This window comes from Leopardus geoffroyi, chromosome C3, assembly GCF_018350155.1.
Source record: "Leopardus geoffroyi isolate Oge1 chromosome C3, O.geoffroyi_Oge1_pat1.0, whole genome shotgun sequence".
Classification (NCBI taxonomy): Eukaryota; Metazoa; Chordata; class Mammalia; order Carnivora; family Felidae; genus Leopardus; species Leopardus geoffroyi.
This window is the reverse complement of record NC_059338.1, coordinates 39,008,145-39,029,572: the sequence shown is the minus strand read 5'-3', so window position 1 is coordinate 39,029,572 and position 21,428 is coordinate 39,008,145. Positions and strand designations below refer to the sequence as shown.

The following is a 21,428-nucleotide window of genomic DNA, read 5'->3' as shown; positions in this document are numbered from 1 at the left end:
CCAACACATTGTAAGTACTCAGTAAACGGTAGGTCTTAGGAGGGTGCCATTTTTACTTTTTGATCATTAGATTGACTATACCAGTTAAGGCTGAAAACTACTGACTAACAAGTTTTTGTAACTAACAAAAAGTGTATCTTTACTCTGCTCTAGCAGGTTTATAAAACCAAAACCCCTTACTCAACCGAATGCCAACAAATATGCACCTTCTCCGTTAGCTCAAATATATTTTGCATGACCTTACATGAATTGCTTAGATAAAAGCTTTTTCTTTTCTGCTTTTGTTATTTTAAAGTGCAGATGCATTTGAGTCATTTTCTCCTTTTGTTTCATATCCTTAAGATCCAAAGCTTCAAAGACATAATGTCAGCATGCAGTCGATTTATGACTGAACTCTTGAAGAGACACTGAAGAATTACCTTGTCAATCACCCCAAGGACTCTGAAGGCCTTCAGCTCCTCGGCAGGGCTCCTTAGGTTCCAAGGGGGCCTTGAACTTAGTGATCCTGGAGGCTAATGGAAGATATCAAAGATTACACATCAATCAGGGAGGTACTTGAAGGAAGACTGCCTGCTGAAGCAAATGCCAGGCCAAAGGAAACTAAATTTATCATAAATCAGAGAATGGAAAGATGAAAGGAGGAAGTTTCTGTTTGTCTGTAATGTAAAATAAAAAAAATAATAAAATCAAAAAGAAAGAAAATCAAAAAGAAAAAGCAAGAAAAAAGTTGCAAGTAAATAAATCATGATAACATCGAAAACAAAATTTTAAAAAGAAAAAATAATGAGCTGATATAGTTTCTAGAGCAGTAATTCAATTCAAAACTGTACAGCTGTAAGGAAACTTTGTAACAAATGGGTAACTAAGACAACCACCAATCACAGCCTTATATTTACCCCAGATGGCTCAAGAGTAATTTAGAAGGGGGGTACTAAAAAACAATGTTATAATCGATAAACCTGGGGAGAGAGGGAACACAAGTCATTCTTTCTCATCATGAAACTACAGTCCTTTAATGTTACTTTATAAATATATACTTATGTATTTTAAGGCGATTGGCAGATTCAAGTTTAACCAGAACTGTCAACAATGGTGAAAAATTAAGAAACTCCATCATACAATCAATAATCGTTACAACTAAGGTTGTTCAAGCATAGAAAAGAAATGACTTACAGGAGAAAAAAATTTGTTTTAATATCTGAACATGTGTGATGTGGAAAACTAGGTCTGTTGGCTACAAAAAAGATCAGTGAAAACAGGAAGGGATTATTTCAGTACCACACATAGTAAAAGAATAAACCTTACTCCCTATCCATTGGTCTTAGTTTTTCCATGTCAATCAGTAAAGTAAGACATTTTTTGTTGTCTGAAATCTATCAGAATATGCAGGAACATTGTTCTCCCCGTGAATGGAAGACAACTCTCCTGGTTAATCAAATGTCATGATTAATAGTTATTGAAACACCATTTTTGATACTTCAAGTCCTTGTACAGACCAATATCACTAGATAGGAAGCTCCCTGAGAACAGGAAATATACCTTATTCATCTTTATACTCTCAGTGCCTTGTGTGTTAGTCAGGAGACAGGAAAAGCAGAAAAGAGGGGAAGGAGGAAGAGAGGAGGAAAACAAGGGAAGGAGGTTACACAGATAAATCAGGTGTCATTTACAACTGGAAAAACTACCATTTGTGAAATTTTCTAAAAGCAGCATTTTTTTTTTTAAAGCAGCAATTCTAATTGCTTTCAAATATTTGTTTGTTTTTAGGTTTAGCAAGCAAATACCAACTTCGGTGTGCCTGAAGAGGTGATGTTCCCCAACTTCCTACTATACTGCTTGTAGTCTTTCTACTCCACAACACATTCTGATAATTAAAATTAATCTCTCCCTATTCTATTATTAAGGAAGAGTAAGAACTGCTTGTGATTTCTGGTAAGAGAACTGTTAAGGAAAAGTTATAGGGGGAAATAATACTTTAGATGATAATTTATCCATTACATTCATCTTTGAAAATACAGCCAAATGCATCTAACATCCATGCCTCCTATTGATTTATACCTTATACCTTCTTACTCACTGATGTCATTGGATCTTCCAGTTTTTCCAAAGAAAGATTTTGGTTCACTGTGGTAATCAAGAGCAAAGATAGCAAACTACAAAATCTTTATAAACTGCACCTTTCAGTGAATAATTACCATGTGTCTACTATGTGCATGATAACTGAAAGAATATAAGCCATCGAAAGGCATGATCCCCAGCTATAAGAAGTTTATTACTTATTTGAAGAGATAAGCCAAATATATGAAAAAATTAAATAATAATAAAACATTTTTTAAAAATACAAGACTATACAGATAAGTCACTAGTATATGATAAACTCAGAAAGAAGTGGAACTAAAAATTATTTTAAATGCTATGTTGAAATTAGATTAGGAAAGGATATTATATACAGGATTGGAAGGAAACTGGTCTGGTGGGGGGAAAATGTTCCGATTGTAGAACAAAGGAAAATAAAATTATGCACTTAGGGTCTGTCAGTTTTCACAGGCCTTGAATGCCAGGTCTGGACCATATTCTCCAGAGTCTACAAAACAAGTTTTTGTATGAGAAACAACCTAATGAAAACAGTGATTTAGTAAGGTTACTTCTGCAAAGATGGGAATGGTGAAATTGTAATGGGGAAAGACCAAAGGCAAAGTGATCATTAAAGGTCTCTTTCCACTTTAACCATCTATAAAAGTTTAAGATCAGAGAAATGAACAAAGAAAGATCATGAAATAAAATCATCAATAAGAAATCCTGTATTCCTTATACGCGGCGCTTAAATTGGGTAGAATCCCTATAGATCTATTCCTTTTTTCAGATGGCAAAAGGAAACATAAATCCACAGAATTTTAAGAACAGAAAGAGACAGAGATCAAGTCCAATGTTCTCTCTCTTTTTTTTTTTTTTCAGATGAGAAAACTGAGAAGCGGCAAGGTTAAGCAATTTGTTTAAGATGACAAAACTAGATGATAGATAAGAAGGGATTACATCTTACTTATTAAATATTATAACATTGTTTGGGGAAACTCCAGCCAATGCTAAGGGAATGAGGGATGGGAGAATATAGTGTATTTCTAGGAAACATGGCTGATTTCCTTAATGAGAAAGGTCAAATTTTCACTTACGTATATTAACTACTGTAGCAGAACATGCCTAGAGAAGCAAGGAGCGGGGGGGAGAGAGTACATGATAGATCTTATGATAGAAGAATGTACGATGACCCAACAATCTTCAAATCCAAAGATGGCAAATACATATCACTCAACCGTTCAAGCCCACGGCAGATATCTCTGTTAATCTCACACTCTGTCTCACAAGACAGTGTTCTTGGCAGCCATGACCAGGGGATTGGAGTTAACACACTAGTAAAATCTATTTACTATTTCTGTTCTACATTCTCTAAATGGCTAAGTGACGCTTATCCTTACTTTGGTTGGCTTCTTTAAAGTTGTCGTTTACCCTGCCCACAGTCTTCTTCGCTTGGTATTATTCCCTTTTCTTGATAACATCTACCTCTGTTCTTACCAAGCTGTTAGTGCAGTACTTAAACTTCAACGTGTCTATGCATCACCTGAGGACCTTGTTAAAATGGAGATTCTGATTCGGTCAGTCTGAGAGAGGCTACAATTCTGCATTTCCAACAAGCTAACAGGTGATGCTGATGCTACTGGTCCACCAACCACTTCCAGAATACGGTTAGCTACCTGTCCTTAACCTAAGAAGAATAAGCCACCATTTTGGAGTGGGGGAAGATAAGGGTAAAAGGAAAGCACTTTACAAAAAACATATCGAGAACGCACACTCTAAAACCTGATGGCTAGCTACACTAGTTTCTTAACTTGGTTTCACCCGTAAATTTTTGGCTTTGCCAAGAATTTCACCGGCAACTTATTAACCCTCAAACCCCATGTCCTAGACTCTCTTCCATCACATTTCAAGGATGTGTCTTCACTGTAGTACTATTACTGATGTGGAATGGCCCTGACTGCCATCTCTGCTTTGTCTACGTCTCACTAAGGGTGACACGATACTCATTTTAAAATATTTCCTAAGGAAGAAGTGAGAAATACCAATAATACCAGTCAACAAAATGCACAACAGAAAAAATATTTTCAGTATCACAGTAATTGTACTCAAAACTCTACAAATATTCAGGAAAGGCATACATTTTACATATTAATTTTCATTTACACCTTGTTTAACTGTATGGCAAAATATGTATTCATACTTTACAAACTACACAGTATTTTATGTCCTAAATTTAGACCATTTACTACCTTTTTCTAAGTTTCCATGATCTTGAGTTATTATTCCTAGAGCTAAAAAGAGCAAAAATGATTTTACAAGTCTTTTCCAGGAAAATTCCCTCTGAATATTAATTCTTGGGGCACCTGGATGGCTCAGTCAGTTGAGCATCCGACTTCAGCTCAGGTCACGATCTCGCAGTTCGTGAGTTCAAGCACCACAACAGGCCCACTGCTGTCAGCGCAAAGCCCGCTTCGGATCCTATGTCCCCCTCTCTCTGGCCCTCCCCAGCTTGCACTCTCTCTCAAAAAAAAAATAAAAATTTTAAAAATATATTAATTCTTAAATCATTCAAAGTCCTCTCCAATTAAAAAAAAAAAAAAAAAGGAAAAGAAAAAGGACTCTGTCTCTGTCAGTCAAGACTTTTACTTTAAACAAAATTCATTTCCTTTTTTTCTGAAACCTTCCCCTTAAGTTTTCCTAGAGCCTATTAATAAGGAAGTAATGAAGAAAACCAAGAGTCAAAGAGGGCTCCTTTCTGCCCTTTTTAAAAAAGGATATTACCATGTATGACTGGGAAATTTAGAACTTTTATTTTTACCACAAGAGTCTCATAAATAAACAAAGCAAAAGCTGAAATCACCACAGAAAACTCGGGTGGAGTGAGTCATGACCTGGACTTCACCAAAGGGGAACACAAGAATCAACAAAAAAAATTTTAAACCAGAAAGGATCCCTTTATTTTCCTAATCAACCAGACTAGAAAGAAGTGTTGGCACATGCATTCAAAATGGAAATAATATCTGCTTTTGCACAGAATTTAAGAGCTAATGGGCCTCAAAAATCATTTATACCAATCCTCTGAATGCGTTGGTTGAAACTAAGGCCCAGAGATGGTTAAAGAAGAAAATAATGAATTCACCACACTAATCAAGAAACTCTCGAAGACATTTAAGTTAAATAATAGATAAGAAAATAATCGAGCTTGTCCCTGACCTAAATAAGGGCCAGGTTTGAGAGCATAAAATACAGAAGTGAAATAAAAAGCATATACTAACCATAAAAGAGAAACATCTTGTTCTAGCTAGAAAAACTGTCCTGTAGCCTCCTTGCCTAAGAATTGAAAAAAGTCCTGGCATATCAAATTTGATTCACTAGTTAGTCCTTTTTACCCTTTCTGATACAAGTTCCCATTATTCTACACGGCTCTTATCATTCTAGCATTTCCTCAATGAGGTACATATTTTGGGTACACAGGGTTTGCAAAAGCAGAAACTGTCATCTTTTATATAACTCCAAACTACATCTAGTTTGATACTGTATACACAGAGTCTTAACAGATGCTTAGTGAATTAATATATAATCTAATACAACCAGTTCTTTTTTATTAGATTTCCTTTGTTTTATTTTCATTAGAAGCTATGCTCGAAAGGAATTTCTGACTGATATACTTCATGGTTCCTTTCCCCAAGTCAAACCTACACTTATTTATTTGCCTAAAAAATTATTGTTCACAGGGGCACCTGGATGGCTCAGTCAGTTAAGCACCTGACTCTTGATTTTGGCTCAGGTTATGATCTCGCAGCTTGTGAGTTAGAGTCCCACGTTGGGCTCTGTGCTGACAGCACGGAGCCTGCTTGGGATTCTCTCTCTGTCACTCCCCCGCTAGCTAGCTTGCTCTCTCTCTCTCTCTCTCTCTCTCTCTCTCTCCCTCTCAAAAATAAACAAATAAACATTAAAAAAATTATTGTTCACAGAAGTGATTATGGGAAACTGTAATAGGGGCTGCATAAGTAGGGAGTTCAAAAGAGTAAGTATAGGTAGAATATTCAAGGTTAACATTAATGGAAAGAATAGAATACTAGTAATTTTCTAAAACTTTTAGAATATTTACATACAAGATGAATTAGTAAAACAAGTAAGTTCATAGAGGCCCATCCTATTTAATACTTTTATAATTGTCCCCAAATATGGAAGTGAGAATGTACACATCAGGATTGCACATAGGAAGGGGGTTGTCAACCCCACAGAAAATACAGAAAATAAGAATTGAATTCAAAGTAATCTTTAGATAAATACTGCATTTTTTTTTTAATTTTTTTTTTTCAACGTTTATTTATTTTTGGGACAGAGGGAGACAGGGCATGAACGGGGGAGGGGCAGAGAGAGAGGGAGACACAGAATCGGAAACAGGCTCCAGGCTCCGAGCCATCAGCCCAGAGCCCGACGCGGGGCTCGAACTCACGGACCGCGAGATCGTGACCTGGCTGAAGTCGGAGGCTTAACCGACTGCGCCCCAATACTGCATTTTAAAAAGATAAAATAATAAGGAGTTAAAAATAATACTACAGTTAAAACAATAATGATAGAAAATAGGGAAAGATTGGCAAACACAGAATAATTAACAACCTGAAAATGAAACAGCAGATATTTTATTTAAAACATATTCATTATATAAAAACAAGTAACAAAAGTATATTACTTCCAAGCTGGAATATAATTTTTTTGTTCTAAAAGTAATGATCAAACACTTCACACTGAAAATTCGCATTAATAAGTATAGTTTTGATAACTGCACTTTTTAAAAAGACCATATGCAGAATGAAAAGGACTCAGAAAATCAGCAACAAAAAGTTTAATGGTCCAATGAATCAGGATGAAGTACTGGGCTATTTTTAAACTAGAAAACTGACACATGTTAGAACTGTCAAAAAGTACATAAGCATTAAAAAATACGAAAAAAAACATACAAAGCAGTATATTAAGGAAGATGAAAAATAGGGCTAAAACTTATTAAGCTACTCTTATAAGCTTGATTTATAGGCTGGTCTTTTTATGAGGTAATCACTTGAATTGCAGGATTTGTGTGTGTGTGTGTGTGTGTGTGTGTGCGCGCGTGTGCGTGTGTGTGCACGTATGTGCTTGTATATATGAGTGATTTTTTTTTTAACTCATTTAAACCTGACAATAACCCAGAAAGGAGTAACTATTATCCTCATTATTCAGATGTAGAAACTGAAGGTAAGAACTGGAGAGTTCAGTGTCTTCCCCAATCCTCCATTGGTTTCAAGGGACAGAGTTGGGATATGAACAAGCCCACCTGCATCTTAGGTCAATTTAGAAAATAAGCACTTTCTTCCATCTCTAGAAGATATGATTTTTAAATTGTATCCAAAAAAAACCTTAGTTAATATAAAGAAAAAAAACCAGAAAAGTTATATATTTGCCAAGTCCAAATGACATAAAAACAATAATAATAAACTACAACGTTTCCAATGTTTTAAGCATTCACCTGCTTTCTAGACAAGACTAAGGATAGTCCCAAATAACATAAATATCCCTGTTAGAATTATGCCTTTATAATTCTAGGTCACCTATAGCAGCTACCTGTAAGACTTATGCTTTCATAATAAGTTTTAGCGTGAATCAATAAAACTGTACAGGAATCACACAAAAACCATTATTTAACCCTACAAATTTCAAATACAATTCAGTACAAATTACTGTCATTTTACACATGGAGTTTTAGGGGTAGAGGAAGGAACAAAGGGCTGAGAAAGAGGAGAAAGCAAGTCCCATGTTATTCCACTTTTGGTGATCCGCTTTAATGCTTTTCCTCCCACCAATAACTTGTTAAAATATTATTGATAAAATTCCAAAGACCAAAATTCTCAAGCATTCTAATTATAAATAAAGCCAAGAGACAAGTCAGCAAAAAGAGCTAAAGAAAATACAAAATGAAACATAAGACATACCTGAGAGACATCATCAAGTTGAGGTTTTCCATAAAGGCTAGAGAGACTCTCTGCTCGCATTAGATATTCTGCTGTTCTTCTCTTCACAGCTTCTCGACGGGTAGGGCTTGACTCTCCTAAAAGGAGAAAACAAGGACAGGGCACGCGAAAAATAAACTTTCATTTATCCAACCTGAAAATTAACTTTCTTTGACCCAGTTCACCACTTGTTCACCTTTTTTATTTGTTATTTATTTTTGATAGAGAAAGAGTGTGAGTGGGGAAGGGGCAGAGAGGGGGGAGACACAATCCGAAGCAGGCTCCAGGCTCTGAGCTGTCAGCACAGAGCTGGACGTGGGGCTCGAACCCACAAACCGTGAGATCATGACCTGAGCTGAAGTTGGACGCTTAACCAACTGAGCCACCCAGGCTCCCCAGCTACTTGTTCTCATTTCTAACTAAAAAGAAGAGAGATTCAAAGTTGGAACAGACATCAAAGTTATTAGTATCAGCAAGGTCTCAATATTACCACTATAAATTTGATTTATCCAAATTCTGAAATTTTCCTATTAAAATATATAGAGAGAACCCGATACCTTCTATAGGAGGAGTTGATATATAAGAAATGTAGTATAAAAAGCTCTGCATACAGAAGACTAGCCTAGTCCAGGTACTATGCAATTGCCCAACTCAACAAACTGGAACTAAATCCAACAGATGTTTAATAACAGTCATGACATGGATATGATAGGCTGCCAAAGTAGCAAGAAACTGGAGAATAAAATCATTTAGGGTAACTCTGAATTCACTCTGACTTTTGTAAGCTTCACGTTTTTTCACTAACAACAAACTGTCACCCACGTTACAACTGAAAGTAAGAATGTAACTGAAACGTGTATGTTAACTAGCCGGAATTAAAATAAAGACTTTAAAAAAAGAAAAAAAGGAAGAAAGTAATTGAAATCCCTGTCATATACAATTATATGAAAATGAACAAGTCATTTACCCTGTCTGGCTCTCAGTTTCTCTAAACAAAGCGTATTCAAAATGGCCTCCAGAATACTCAAGACTTCAAAACACAGGTGGCCCAGCCCATGGTGTTCTGGGCTCTCTCTTCTCCAGAGCAGGACAATCCTATGCTCTTACCCATCTTATATACCTGTGATACATTTCATTTGAAGAAACGATTCCATGACTGAAAGTTAAAACATTTGAAAAACCACTGTAGTATACAATCTCTAAGGCTCCTTTCATAAATAATATTCTACATTTTCACGACTCATTTTTATCTAAGCACTTCATACACGGTACTTTTTTTTATAATTCACCCTATGCATCTTCTGAATGAAGTTAACCAAAAAGCAAGTATCATACAGTGGAAAGCACCCTTGATTACATTCTAGAAACCCTGGTTATCTAAATTCTGGCTCTGCCTCCCTAGTCATGTGACCGACGATACATCATACTTCAACTCTCTGACCCTCTTCCTCATTCTCTAAAATGGAAACATATACTTCAAATGACTGCAGAGATTAAAGGAGACAATATACATAAAAGATACTACAACAAAGACAGCTGTATATAGGAAGCACTAAATTGTAAAGGTTTTTGATCTTGGTTTTTCTCCAAACCAAGTCCTACAAAATAATGTTTCTGTTTTGCTGAAGTGAACTGAACTGAATTACAGTAAAGCAGGCATTCTTCCCCAAAAGATGACGACTAGAAAAACCTTATTTCTGCCTGGAATAGCATCTTCTATTTCTTCTGAGAAATGCTCCCTTCTCGCCTTCGTAGCCCTTCACCTTCAGCCACCACTACCATCACTTAACAGGGTGGTCTGAATGAAAACTGCTAGTGTGCTTCAGATCTCAGTCCTTCTGTCCCTTATTACTACATAGTCAAGGGTGAGCCCTCTGTCACAAGCTGAGCCAATCACAAAATCCCGCCCTCTTGGCCACAGGTGGAGAAGGGAGGAATTGGCCCAACACAAACTGGGCCAATCAGTCCCTCTTTGCTATTGACGCTGGAAATAAGAGGACTGGGAACTGCCAACAGCCACAGTCTCTGCCAATGCGCTAAGAGCCAATCAGAAAGGAGGAATTTAACAGAGGGAAGCAGTTATGGGAGACAAAAAAAAAGGAATCCTGGTGCGACTGGGGTCCCAGATTTCAGCCAAACCTACATTCCTGCCATTCTTTGCCTACTAGAGTTCAAATGTGGATTTTCTCGCATGCAAACTGAAGAATCCAGACTGAATAGAGCCCTCAAAGGAAACCGGCAACAGAGTTGGGGGTGCAGTTTTGCTTAAAAACCTTCCTTTCACAGCTTTTACATGACTGTTCCATCTCTTCTCTCCTTTATGAATACTTCAAAACTGTAACTAGTCTTGGGGGCTGGGGGGTGGGGGATAATCTCTATTGCTTTTTAACTATGGAACAGTCTACATTTATTAACTCTCCAACACCTCAAACTTCAATTAAAATTAAAATTTTTAAATTTCAATATGATCCCTCTCTGTCCTTAAAATGTATTTAATTTCTAAACTCAAGCTTTTATTTTTATATAATCTATCTGTGAAAGCTACCTAAGCAATTGAAATATGTTGTGAAGGTAAAATGTGCCACAGAAATAAGAAACATTTACTATTTCTACACATTACTCATCCTTTAGTTTTGAGTTTACCTTTCATGGACTTAGTCTAACGGCTGCTCCCATTATCATTAGTGTTTCTCATATCAGGTTATACCTTTTCATGCCCTAAAGTAGATCCCTCATTTAAAATTTCTTATTCATCGTAGGCTAAGGTGTAACGGAAACTATGGCAATTTATTTAATGCAGTGCGCTTACACGCGTTAATACAACCTCAAAATTTGTTTTCATTCCAAAACATCAATTCGTTTCCCAAAATAATTTGAAATTCAAAAATGCCAAGGCTGTGGAGCACCTAATGCAAGCTGGAGTTAAAAACATATTTTGTAATCAAATCATTGTTTTTTAAACTTTTGGTGCCTCTGCTGCTTTCTAGGCAGTCTCCATAGTAACAGAGAAACAAAACCGGAAGCCAGCGGTTGAAATGGACTCCTGCTGCTGATAGTGGTTCCGCTTCCATGGAAACAACAATGGAGTGATGGAATACTGGAAGGCTTTTTAAATGTAACCTTAAATATACATACTATGCCTCCTTCCTTACCAGCCCCTTAAAACTAGGTCACAAGCACTGCTGCTCAACAGCGGCAGCCAAGGATGAAAATCACCTCTTGCGGATTTTTACTGCTGGACACTTACTGAGGTTTGTGAGTACGAGGAAGAAAAGATTAATCTATAGATTTCTGGAATAATTTTAACTGATCAAAGTATTGATAAGTATGACTTGAAACAGATTTTAACTGATTAAAAATTTTAAGTAGACCCTAACCCTAATTTCTTAATCTTCCTGTTAAGACACAAACACAGCCCATAAGGATTATTTTTCCAGGAAAACCAAGTTATCTGAAATTCAACTTTTAATCCCATTATAGGTCATGCAGCTATTACCTCTTCAGTATTATATCCAGGTAGACACTTACTAAATGCATTTCTTTTTTTTTTTTTTTTTTTTTTTTTTAGAGAAACAGTGCATGCGTGCACGTAGAGGAGGAGCAGAGAGCGAGGGAGAGAGAGAATCTTAAGCAGGCTCCACATTCAGCACAGAGCCCAATGATGCAGGACTCCATCTCACAACTCTGAGATCATGACCTGAGCCGAAATCAAGAGGGAGACAGACGCTTAACTGATTGAGCCACCCCACAAACGCTTTTAAAAATGGATACATATTTTACATTCTACTTAAGGATAAACCAGTACCTTCAATAAGTTTCTCTACATTTCTATTAATGTCAGATACAGTAAGAATTTCCACCGGGCTCTGGCATCGAAAAGAGAAAACCTACTCCCCTTATTTACTACCCTTTATGTCAAAAAGTCCCACTGTGCCAAAAACATGTGTTATGTATACTGTGTCAACCTGGACTTCTTCACCTTACCAATTTCTGATCAGGAGAGAGGATGGGGATAGGGTGATTATAGAGTCTGATCTGTGAAAGAATCGGGTGTAGCTGAATAGAAATGAGGAGAAAGTCCAAAGTTGTTCTTGAAATTTTTAGAAACGCTGGACTGCCTGGCCTGCATTACTCAGAGCACGAACTCTGACTTGCTACTAAGTTTTATAGAAGGCACAGTCTATACATAACGGAATCACAAAATTCTAATTTATTCATGAAGCCATCACTACTTGGCACTCCTTTCATTACATCAGATTCTCTTTACAAGAGATATGTTACCTTCCTGACACAGCTAAGAAATCAAGGCTCAGGGATGTGGAATGTCTTTCTGAGTTAAAAAGTTAATATGAGAGACTAAAACTGAAACCAGGTCTTATGATACCACACTTCAGGTGACTGAATTTGAAGTGGATTGTGCTACTGTTACTGAGTAGAACAAGAAAAATACAGAGCACGGGACAAGTACCAGTGAGTATGGGAACAAAGAGGACGAGAAAATAAGCATGAGGAGTTGAGACAGGAGCCTATCAGACAACACAGCAGAGGAGAATCAGACAGAAAGAGACTGGAAATGACAGACAAGGACACACGAAAATTAGAGCTACAAAGAGGTATACATTTCACACAGTGTGCAAGAGAATGGGCCTTTCTGAGAAAAAGCGGTCTCTCAAAACATCCTTGTTATTCAAGGATTTCTTTGGAAAACACAGGTCTTTTCTCTTTTACCCATAAAAAAAATAATAATAATAATAAAATAAAATAAAAAGACATTATTATTCACAGCACTAGTGAAAATCAGCTTCACAAACCAGAATAAAAAGTAGTTCTTCCAAGTCTGTTATTCTGCCCTTAGTCACCAAAAAGAATATAGCTAATGCCTCACTGGTTCAACAAAAGAAAATCAATGCTGAAGGAAAAACTGGCCATGTTAGACTATTTGGAAGACAGTATAGTATGCCTACATCTGTATTTCACGGAAAATCTTAAGGGATTTTTAAGACTATTTGAACTATACTTGATTTTTGCCACACACACAGACTTTAATCCTCGCATAAGACCCTACTTTAGGCACATCTTATATTCTTATCTCTGTTTCTCTACTCCAACAAACACTCTCCAGTAACCCCTACGCCACTATATTCTTGGTCAAACATGCCTGATTTTTACTCAGATTTATTACATTAGAAAGAACATTCAAATCATCCTGGCTTTAAGGGAATAAGTTTTTGTTTATTGGTGCTTCCCTTTTTTTTTCTTTTACTTTTTTCTTTTTTTTAATGTAACAACTTTAGTAGCAAAAAGAATACGATGGCCTTGGTGGTTATAGTTGCTTTTTTTTTTTTTTTTAGTGCTGATTTATTATAGTTAATGGGTTTTTTTGTTCTTCTCAGGTATAGCCTACCATTTCTGACTTATGCTAAGTGTTCTGACAACAAAAGGCAACCTTGAGAAAAACAGTAATTTATGGTTCTACATGTCTACCACAACTGGGGCCATCAGCCTTTCCACATATAACAAAACCGGGTCAGTCAGGGAATCTGCTTCCCATTTGCATTTAACCAACTCCATATTAATGTCTTTTCAAAACCAAGTGTTATGTGACCCCAAAAGTCCAAAGAGTCACCAAAGAATAGTAAAAGCAAAAGTCATAATAATATTCATGTCCAGGCATTGCCTCAATTAGGACTCCTTTCAGTGTTGCTTAGTTTTTCTATCAGTTAATACTGAATGAAAACTAACACATCATTAGATCATAGAGTGTTAAATGCCTACAGAGACAGTCTTCTACATTCAACTATTTCCTTCCTGTTCCCTAATCCATTTTTTGTTTTGCATTTTAAAGGGGAGTGCCCAAAAAACTAGTCAATACCCTCAAAACAACATCACCTGGCCAGTCTCTTTATGACAATAAACTCTTGTCTAGATAGACAGATAGACAGACAGACAGACAGATAGTCAATCCCTAAGTGTCCCTTATGCTGTTATCCATGGCTTCTAAAAGATTAAGATAAAAAGTTTAAAAAGAGCTTGAGATACCCTGAAGGAAAAGGAATGAAGAATTAAAACTTAGGAGTAAAAATTTTGCCTTCTGAGATGGAATATAAATAAGGGAAAATATGGAAATGAAACTCCACATAGACTAAGAATTGTTTATCTACTATACTAGTAAATACGAAAGTCCCCTAAGCCCCACAAAGGCTTTTGCTCATTTCTTTCACCGACTCTAAGTGAGACATCTTAAGAAGTGGTAAATCCATGGAGGACTCCAACAAACTGTTTTCTTGATATCATGACGTTGGATCACATATTTTCCTTTAAGATGATGTAAAGCAATCAGCAGAATTGCTGATTATAAGCAGTTAATTCTTCTGAATCCTAGAAGTTTCACAGACTCCTTAAATGCATCCCCACCTTAAAAAATTAAACTACTAGTGTATATCAGAATTAGACAGACTCCATTCCATTTCCAGATTTATTTAACATGAAGATATTTATCTCCACATTTAAACAATTCAGACTGTGCCAAGCGACACTCCCACAGTGTATCACATTTGAAGCCCATTTCAGGATAACAAAGAAATTCCTCCCCAACAAGTAAGAACATACATATTCCTGTCCCTCCTATCCTCTTCAGAAGGCAAAATGCCTACTAGTTACTGAGCATCTATGATGTTCCAGACACAGTTATCTCAATGTTTACAGTCATTTCAATGTTATCACAGAACATCACATATAGAAGACCCTCAATAATATTTTGTTAAATAAAAGAATGGGAAAGCAAATGAATGAAGCAAATGAATGAATGAAGTATTTGTACCAATACTACCTGGTCTGATAACAATGCCTTCATGCCTAGAGATATTCTAATTACCTCTTTCTATAACTGAATGCCTTTCTCTAACTTAACTAGTTACAGTATATGTATTTCAGAAAATGTCATCTATAATTATTGTCTTCATCATCTATGCAGGTGAAATCATACAAAAGGAATATGGAGGAACATGGCGTAGAAGTGGCATGACTGGACTAAAAGGACAATCTACTTTAATTTTATGAAAAATTGTCATGACAGCATCATTGAGAGAAACACAAGCACAGATACTCTACATAATTTTAAACCACTATGTAAAACAGAATGAAGTCTATGAACTTTTTATTGTTTGACAATTACAATTTTGGAAAATCTGTTTCTTAACAGTTTATAAAAGTACAAATGCCTGCATAACGACCTGGTTATTTTTCAAATGAAACACACTTTGAGACCACTAATGACAAAACAGTAAGCTCACGAGAAAAAGCAGATTTACATTTTCAAAACTTCCTATAAGACAATAGATAAACTGAACTTCTGTGTAATTTACATAAGACTCAATATTTAACTATTACGATTAACTAAGCTGTAAGTTCAATAAAACTATGTAACTCAAGTAATCATGAAATAATGATCGACTGTTTCTCAAAGTGCCTAACTGCTAATACTGAAATAAATGAAATAAATGAATAAATGCCAATAGTTTTTCCACTTAGGATTTTTTAGTTTTGTTCAGATTCATAGATATCTGGGGTGCCTGGGTGGCTCAGTCAGTTAAGCCTCTGACTCTTGATTTCGGCTCAGGTCACGATCTCACAATTCATGGGTTAGAGCCCTCCACCCGGCCCTGTGCTGACAGTAGGGAGCCTACTTGAGATTCTCTCTCTCCCTCTCTCTCTGACCCTCCCTTGCTTGCGCACGCTCTCTTTCTCTCTCTCTCTCAAAATAAATAAACTTTAAAAACATCGTTTTTAATTATAAAACATAAAATACTCATAGATATCTATATTTCTTCTGACCAGAATTAGGCCTTTTCCAGTAATCACAGGAATTAAAATCAACCCTCTCATTTTAATGTTTTTAAACTGTGTTGCTAAAGATATAAAAATGTGAGAATACTGATGACCGAGACCATCTAATAAAAAACCCTTCGAGAATCCTCATCTCTCTCTCTGCTTTTGCAATAGAGCAGCTGTGCCTCACACAGATTCACATGAATGAAAATATTTAGACGAGAAACCACCCACTTAGTTTATTTTCCATACGACTTTCCTGTAATTATTTTGTAAACTGTTCACACAACAATACATAAAAACATCTGCAAAAACAGGTAATTAATGTGTCAAGCCAAACTAATGCATTTTTTATGGTGTCCATGCTTCGTCAACTGTAATTATAACTCTTTTTTAAGCAAATGATGATGTGTTTGTTGCAATGTGCAAGTGGTTATTTTAGATGCTCTGTTTACCGTTCATACAATCTGAATATAAAACTCCACAGCTACTTTACCCTATATCAATGTTTTACCTAGCTTTTTGCAGAAGCAGGAGAGTGGTTCTCTTTTCCAAGCTATAATTTCCAGTAAACAGTTTTGTCATTAAAACATAAAACTCTCAACAGGAAAGTTGATACCAAAATACCCAACAATTCAAGAAACATATGACAGAAAATGATTCACCCAGACTTTCTTCCTGCAGTTGTAAACCTATGGGAATTATAGCACTTTATGGCCATCAGCTTGTAGGATACTAAGCCTCCTGTATATGAGAAGTTTAGAAGGTTTGCTATTGCTTTTAATGTATAATATCCATTCCATCTAGACCCACCAGACACATGTATCTGACATGAGACCGACAAATGAAGAATCAAATCCTGCCCAAAGTATATTGTTTTGTATCCATACGCTTTGGTTCTACTAAAGGGAAGGTCATGTTCATTATTATTATTATTATTATTATTATTATTACTACTACTACTACTATGTACTAACATCGCATACCAATCATCAGCCTCAGACGGCCATTCCTTAAGTCCCAAGGTTTCTATTCTATAAAGTTCTGTTTCCAGAACCAATAAAATCTAAAATGAAGGAAGAAGCACAACCCTTTAATATTTTGGTAAGGTCCTTTTTCTTTTTAAAAAAGGCAATTTTTAGGGGTACCTGGTGGCTCAGTTGGTTGAGCGTCCGACTTCAGCTCAGGTCTTGATCTCACGGTCCACGAGTCCGAGCCCCACATCAGGCTCTGTGCTGACAGCTCAGAGCCTGGAGCCTGCTTCAGATTCTGTGTCTCCCTCTCTCTCTGCCCCTCCCCCCATTCACACTCTCTCCCTCTTAAAAACGAATAAACATTTTCAAAAAATTTTAAGGTGGCGCGGGGCGCCTGGGTGGCGCAGTCGGTTAAGTGTCCGACTTCAGCCAGGTCACGATCTCGTGGTCCGTGAGTTCGAGCCCCGCGTCAGGCTCTGGGCTGATGGCTCAGAGCCTGGAGCCTGTTTCCGATTCTGTGTCTCCCTCTCTCTCTGCCCCTCCCCCGTTCATGCTCTGTCTCTCTCTGTCCCAAAAATAAATAAACGTTGAAAAAAAAAAAATTAAAAAAAAAAAAAAAAATTTAAAAAAGCAATTTTGAAAACGTCTATGATGATTACCTACAGCACAGAAAAACCCTCATAATAAAGAACTCTTAGAAAACAAAGGCTTATTTATTTTCACAACCAAATTTTTTAGAAGCAGTACAGAATTCACCCTTCCAGGTCCAAGCTTATGTAACTATTTTGATATAAATATTTCTAAACTGAACTACTCCACTCTTCCCTTGAATATTAGCTACTGTGATATGCTAAAAGTGCCTATCTATCCTCACCTTGTTCCCAATAAGAACATGAGGAAAGTATTACAGAAAAATCAAATAATAGTTTCCCAGCTGCCAAGCTTTAGTTTCAGGCCAAACCCTTATTGTGGAGAATTGGGGTTGGGTCTGATCAAAACAGAACAGAGCTCCAGTTCCAAGGATGGTGGAAGAGGAAAGACATGACTAAGACAAGGTAAGGAAATAGGACAGAAACTTATTTATTAAAGCCAGAAATCAAACTCAGGGTCAGATGAGCAATAAGTCTCAATACTGAGTTCCACTATTTATAATGATTGCTACAAATATAAAATGTAATAATAAACATAATTAATGCCATTTCATAAGGCTGAATTCTAAACATTGTCAAACCTTTGGGACAAATAGACGGATATTGGTGCAGAATATTGATATACCAGACAAGAGGCATTTAAACCTATTTGGTATTTTCAAAAGCTACCTTAATGCATACTGGCTGTTTACTACACATACTTTAGGATTCAACTTACTTATCACCTCCTGCAGAAGCCTTCCCTATAAGCCTTCTCCTTCTCCCTGGTCAAGTGCCCATTTATACTGATCTATAGAATCATTCTCATTCAAAAATATATATAGACAATTTCCTAGGTAACTGGCACTGTGCTAGGAAATACACTGAATGATAAAATGCCTTGCCTTCAAGGATATTACAAGTAAATAAAGAGATATTCATTCAGTAAATAACCACACAAATAATTATTTCATTGTAAATATGATAAGTACTTGAAGCAAAACAGTGTGCAATGACAACAAAGTTCAGGAAATCTCTTCTGGTATGAACAGAGGTGAAAAAACGTTTACTTGAGGAAATATCATTGAAACTGAGACCTGATGAACAAGGGGGAAATATCAGTTGAAAAAGCAGAGTAAAGCACTCAAACAGAGCACAACTTTTGTGAAAATTTGAACATGGGAAGGGCCACAGTGCCTTCTAGGAAGTAAAAGAAGGTCACTGTAGCTAAAAAAAAAAAAAATAATAATAAGTGACTAGGACTGATTCAATATGAGCCTGGAGAGAAAGGCAGAAACCGAATCATTCATAGCCTCATAAACCATAATATCTTTGGGTCTTATCCTCAAAGCAATGAGCTTAATGCAAGAAAGTGACATGATGAAGGTTCATTTTCAAAAGATCAGTTAGACTATTGGTACAAACAGAATGGTTTAGAGTCAAGCAAGGATGACAACAAATCATCAAGTATATTTTAACAATAAAAACACAGAAACTGTAACAAAATCAAATAGAAATTCTGGGATTAAAAAGTACTCAACAGCGCACTGAGATGACAGAAAAAAAGAATCAGCAAATTTAAAGATAGATGAGTAAACATTATCAACTATGAATACATTAAATAATAAAAAAGGGAGGGGGGACCAGGCTAAGAAATCTGTAGATACCATCAAGAACACTAAAATATATATAATGTAGTCCAAGAACAGAAAAAGGAGAAAAGGCAGAAAATTTAAGAAATAATATGTGAAAACTTTCCAAAGTGATGAACATTGACGTACATATCCAAGAAGACCATCAAATACCAAGAATAAAACAAACACCAAGAAGGATAAACCCAAAGAGACCCACATCTAAACATATAATAGCCAAACTATCAAAAGCCAAAACAGAAAATCTTAAAAGAAGCAAAAGATAAGCTCATTTCTTCTCCAAACTGGTTTAAAGAATAAGTCCATTTAGACAATATAAGACTACACTATAGGACTTATATAAAAGTGCAACATATATGACAATACTAGCAAAAAGATGTAGGAAGAGATCTATATTGAAGTAAAATTCCTATATATTACTAGAATTAAGGCAACGAAGTAGACTATTTTAAGTTAAAGTACTTATTACTATAATCTTCAGAAAAAACACTATGAAAAATAAAAACTCAAAATGTTATAATCTACCAAAAAAAAAGAGAGAATAAATGGTACACTAGAAAAAACAATCTACTCATGACACAAGGTGGTAAAAAACAAAAAGGATAGGAGACATAAAAAAAACAAACAAACAGAGAGGCGCCCAGGTAGCTCAGTCGGTTAAGCACATGACTTCAGCTCAGGTCATGATCTCACAGCTCATGAGTTCAAGTTCCATGTCAGGCTCTGTGCTGACAGCTCAGAGCCTGGAGCCTGCTTTGGAGTCTGTGTCTCTGTCTCTCTCTCTCTCTCTCTGCCCTTCCCCTTCCTGCTCACGTTCTGTCGCACTCTCTCAAAAATAAACATTTAAAAATTTTTTAAAAAACAAAGAATTAAAAAATTAATAATAAAATTAAAAAAAAAAAACAAATAGCAAAATGGCAAGCATAAGTCTAACCACATTATTAAGTAGGTTAATTGTGGGGCGCCTGGGTGGCTCAGTCGGTTAAGCGGCCGACTTCGGCTCAGGTCATGATCTCGCGGTCTGTGAGTTCGAGCCCCGCGTCGGGCTCTGTGCTGACAGCTCAGAGCCTGGAGCCTGTTTCCACTTCTGTGTCTCCCTCTCTCTGACCCTCCCCCGTTCATGCTCTGTCTCTCTCTGTCTCAAAAATAAATAAAAACATTAAAAAAAAATTTTTTTTAAAGCATGTTAAATGTATATGGATTAAAAATGCCAGTGAAAAAGCAGAGATTATACGGCTAAATTTTTTTTAAAAAAAGATCCAATTGTATCCTGTTTACAGGAGACGTATTTTGATTCAAGAAAACAAACATATTAAAAGTAAATAACTTGGGGCGCATGGGTGGCTCAGTCGGTTAAGCATCAGACTTGATTTGAGCTCAGGTCATGATCTGACAGATTCGAGCCCTGTGTTGGGCTCTGTGCTGGCAGTGTGGAGCCTGCTTGGGATTCTCAATCTCTCCCTCTCTCTCTCTCTGCCCCTCCCCTGATTGCACTGCCTCTGTCTCTTTCAAAATAAATAAAATTTTTTAAAAAAGAAAAAAAGTAAATAGTTTTAGTAATATCCAACAAAACAGATGTTAAGAAAAATGAATGTTACTAGAGACAAAAACACTTTATAATGTTAAAAGTTAGTCAGAAAGATACAACCATTATAAACATGCATGCATCTAATAAAAGTCCTAAAACAGATGAAGCAAAAACAGAAATAGAAGAATTTCAAGTTGAATAAAAATACAAGCAACATAATCAAAATTTATGAGATGCAGCAAAAGCAGTGCTTAGAAGGACTTTATAGCTTTTTTTTTTTTTTAATTTTTTTTTTCAACGTTTATATTTATTTTTGGGACAGAGAGAGACAGAGCATGAACGGGGAAGGGGCAGAGAGACAGGGAGACACAGAATCGGAAACAGGCTCCAGGCTCTGAGCCATCAGCCCAGAGCCTGACGTGGGGCTCGAACTCACGGACCGTGAGATCGTGACCTGGCTGAAGTCGGACGCTTAACCGACTGCGCCACCCAAGCGCCCCAGGACTTTATAGCTTTAAAGACCTATGTTGAAAAGATTGCAAACCAATAACCTAAGCTTTCACCTCTTAAGAGAAATAATTCTAAACAATGAAGAGTGAAATACACAAAAAGAAAGCAGGAGAAGCAGAAACTAATGAAATAGAAGATTAAAAAATAGAAGACGAACAAAATTAAAAGTTGGTTCTTTGAAAAGTTCTGATTGACATTTATCTAGACCAAAAAAAAAAAAACAAAAAAACCCAAAACAAAACAAA

At 36.3% G+C, this 21,428-nt stretch overlaps 1 protein-coding gene and 1 long non-coding RNA gene across 12 annotated transcripts in view; one reads left to right on the top strand and one right to left on the bottom strand.

The window, feature by feature from the left end:
* The window catches only part of RPS6KC1 (ribosomal protein S6 kinase C1), a 225,490-nt gene that overhangs the window by 125,293 nt on the left and 78,769 nt on the right, over nt 1-21,428 (bottom strand). For 8 of the 11 annotated variants that reach the window (XM_045452516.1, XM_045452515.1, XM_045452511.1 and 5 more), the window contains 2 exons: nt 8,046-8,161; nt 420-512 (listed from right to left, as the gene is read on the bottom strand). In XM_045452516.1, the coding sequence (XP_045308472.1) occupies nt 420-512; nt 8,046-8,161 (209 nt within the window). The remainder of the gene's footprint in view (nt 1-419; nt 513-8,045; nt 8,162-21,428) is intronic. The other 3 variants (XM_045452514.1, XM_045452513.1, XM_045452517.1) reach the window with 1 other exon arrangement.
* LOC123584876 lies at nt 12,576-15,276 on the top strand. The gene is made up of 3 exons (XR_006705717.1): nt 12,576-12,676; nt 13,457-13,589; nt 15,037-15,276. It is a non-coding gene; the product is annotated as an uncharacterized LOC123584876 (long non-coding RNA).